The following is a 3,720-nucleotide window of genomic DNA, read 5'->3' on the forward strand; positions in this document are numbered from 1 at the left end:
CCAAATCTCACGGATAGAAGAAGCTGAGTTAATCCCTCAAAAAGGTTGAAACATTATGCTGATAACGTGTTATAAAATTAAAAAAAAAAATCATTGTGCTAATATTGTGTAATGTCAGACTTCAGCTTTATGTTTTTTTTCTTTTAAGTTAATCATACTGAGAGTGGAACTTTGTATCGGGCCCAAATACTGGATCATGTCCAATGTGAAATATTGGACTAGAAATTCCTTTGGATATACAAATATTTCCAAATATATTACTTTCTTCATTTCAATTTATATGACATAATTAAGATTTTAATTAAGATTCAAATTTCTTTATTTTGACTATTCATATGGATATACAATCTTTAAAGTTTCTGATAAATAAAAGTACTATAAGCCATATGAATTAATAATTTAAAATATTTGAAAGATATATACAAACATATAATAGTAGAGAATTTCTTATTTAATTTTTGAAATTCAAACTATATCATTTAAACTGTGACAGGGAGTATATAATATTGTCCTATTAAATTACTGTAATTCCATCCTTGATTTCCACTATTGATTTATTTCCCTCTCTGCTTCTCTATTCTTTCCCCATAGGACCAAGTAAAGCCCACCAACTAGCAATATTCCTCCACATACACTGCCAAAAACAAAAAAAAAAATTGAGTATTTGAAGTTTAATTATAAAAGAATTGAACCATTTAAGTTGAATATTAGCAAAAACGTTACGTATATCTGGTATAGATTATATTCATTCTAATAGCAAAAACGTCATATATATGGACTAATTTGATGATTTACTATGTGATGATTTTATTGAACAAGCTAGAAATCGCGGTATTACCTTCCCACATACAGTGTTTCCTTCCACAAAAATGCTGAGACTATGGCAGTTATGATGAGTGATAATGGAGTGAACATAGATATAAATACTGGCCCTTTTTTCTCTACAGTCCAAAGTTGTATCCAATATGTCAAGCCTGTAACAATAAAACCCTGCAATGTTTTTGGTGAATAATTATTTTACATAGTAAAAACCAGTAATTTATGCCATAAACAACAAAAAGGCTGAATTTCATTGATGTTCATCTAATTTTCAATTTATTACACCAAGTTACAAAATTTGTTACGAGAAAAATAATACAAGTAGGTCGCCACATCATCAGCTCACTTTACATGATATCCACGTAGAATTACTTAAGAAAAACAAAAGTTAATTTTCAACCCAATTAGAGAAAAAAAATGAGATCCACGTGGCGAAAAACATCGTGCTTTGTGTTGAGTCAGAAAATAAGAATCTTTTAACTTTTATTTTAAGTGGTGCTAGTTGAGAATATAATTAAATAATAAAAGTGTGTTTTTTCTAACTGCTTAAGTTTTACATGAGATAGTCACACACTTCAACATGATAACAGAGCAAACAGAGTTCCTGAGATCAAATCTCACTGCCATCCAAAATTTAAAAAAAAATTCCACATGCTTGGCCTATGAAAAAAAAAATTAGGTTCGCACTTGGTAATTTTATCAACTAAAAGTGTCAAAAAGACATAATGGGGCTCCATGAGGTGTTGAAGATTATGTTGAGAAAACATACACAGTAAGCTACTGAAAAAAGATTAATGTCCCATTTTAGCTTCCATGCTGATATATTCCTTTCCATCACCATGGCACAAATTGAAGATTGTATCCAGCTAAACAAGCAATATAGAGTGGCAAGACGAAGCTTTGCTGGATATAGTTTCACAATAGGAACCTAAAAAAAGAAACAATCAGAGTTTGTTTAAATCTCATGATCTTAAACTTGTCAGATACTCTTTACTAAATATAGAAAGAGACAATCTTTATGAAAAGTAAGACACTTAAATTGACTCAGATGTAATTAAATATACCTGTAAAATGAGCCATAGAGACCAAGTCATGTTAGCTAAAACCATGACTAGTGAACCTTTAAACCACTCTTCCTTCAAACTATAATTCAAATTTGAGCTATGAGTTCCCCTTGTGTTCCCTTTGAACCAATTCATGAAGTTCAATTGTGGACCTTTAACTAAGGCAAATACCAAAGCTCCTGTAACACCAATTGAAGAACCCAACAATTTTGCCATTCCATGTGATTTCTTTATTGCAAGAGCCTCCACTCTGTATATTTGATTATTTAAAAAAAAAAAAACAGAACATTAAGTACATATGGTTCCTTAATACTCCCGCTCTGTTCATGTTTACTTGTCACATTTTGTTTCTAGAGAGTCAAACTGCATAGTCGACCAATTTTTTAACATGTAATTTTTCATATAGTAGAGTTTTCGAATATCTAAATTTAAAATAGTGAATAAGTTAGCTTCGAAAATTAATTAAATTGACTCTCATGAAATGAAATATGACAAGTAAAAGTGAACAGATAGACTGTCAGCTTAGGTAGCTTTGAAGTGTACCTTAAAATTACTGCCATAAAAAAAGTGATGGCTGGAATTAAGTTAGTGGAGGCTGCAGCAAATGTTGCTGTGGTGTAATGTATGGAAAAATAATATAGATCCAAACTTAGAGTGCTGAAAAAAAAATGTAACAAAATTAATCAAGTGAGGCTAATGATTAACATACAATAAATTAAATAATTAATAGTGAACTTACCTAAGTAATGACATCAGGAAGATCTTCAATATGATGTTGTAGGATAAAGGAACATCAGATTTTCTGTTTTAGTTAAAACAAAAAAGTTGAAAATTGCATATATACAATATAGTTGTTAAGCTTGTACATACACTACTAAAAAATCGCGAATTATTAATTAATAACCTTTCAAAGAAAGCAGCGAGGGGGGCTAACGCGATGATAGCAAATGCTTGACGATAAGTCACAAAAACATAAGGGTTCATCCCTTGAGATATTGCAGATTTAGAAAACAAAGCCATGCCTGCAAAAATAGCTTGTGTGAGAAGCATGGCAATGTAGTGTTTTTGCTTTTCCATTGACATGGCACAACTAATTACTAAGTGCTTCATTTTCTCCTCAATTTGGTTTTCTTGTCATGTTAGTGCATCAAAGGACTCTTCAATTTATAGACAAACCATAGACTTGGTACAATAATGATTTTTCTAGCCTGTTTGATCAAACTTCCGAACTCTGTTTATTCTGAATAATGTTTTTTTTTGTCAAAAGTGTTTTTTCGAAAAAATACTTTTGAAAAGTAACAAGTTGTTCACTTTTGCTAATATTAGAGTAGCAATTTTCACGTGCTCTAGTTTTAAAAAAATGTATTTATGAGGAGACTATTTTTTAAAGCTTTTGAATAACAATTTGTGTTATTACTCAAACCACACTTATTATTTGCTTTTTAAAAGCTTAGTCAAATACCTTTGCTTCACTTATTATTATTTCAGCGTGGAATGTTCTCAACCACTTAAACACGTCTCACTCCTAAAATATTTTCTCTAAAATAAATATATTTTTTAGAATATATACTTTTAGCTTCCCAAAACCTAGATCACTTAAGTGGGGTCAAGGTTCATTTTACCCTTCTTTTTAACTAACAAGTCCTATTCAAAAAGCCAATGTCTCATAGTCAATTGTGCATATTCTTTCTATTGTTAGACACCTAATTAAGTTTGTATATATGCAGACAGAAAACCAGCTCTTGGGGTCATATTAATAATATGTACGTTTATTATAGAAAAAAAAAAGTTAATATCATATGTTAGGTGTGTTTTATATTTTCGGAGTTAAAAGACC

At 30.3% G+C, this 3,720-nt stretch overlaps 1 protein-coding gene across 1 annotated transcript; it reads right to left on the reverse strand.

Annotated features, from left to right (window-relative positions):
* Positions 1-469: 469 nt before the first annotated feature.
* Positions 470-3,066, reverse strand: LOC125853122 (WAT1-related protein At1g43650-like). Its single transcript, XM_049532797.1, has 7 exons — positions 2,788-3,066; positions 2,623-2,685; positions 2,427-2,540; positions 1,884-2,133; positions 1,589-1,747; positions 839-990; positions 470-634 (listed from the first exon to the last, which is right to left on the reverse strand). The coding sequence occupies exons 1-7, from the start codon at positions 2,991-2,993 to the stop codon at positions 547-549; spliced, it is 1,032 nt and encodes a 343-aa protein (XP_049388754.1). The 5' UTR covers positions 2,994-3,066; the 3' UTR covers positions 470-546.
* Positions 3,067-3,720: the final 654 nt, after the last annotated feature.

The sequence above is a fragment of the Solanum stenotomum genome, unplaced genomic scaffold (assembly GCF_019186545.1).
Source record: "Solanum stenotomum isolate F172 unplaced genomic scaffold, ASM1918654v1 scaffold9649, whole genome shotgun sequence".
Classification (NCBI taxonomy): Eukaryota; Viridiplantae; Streptophyta; class Magnoliopsida; order Solanales; family Solanaceae; genus Solanum; species Solanum stenotomum.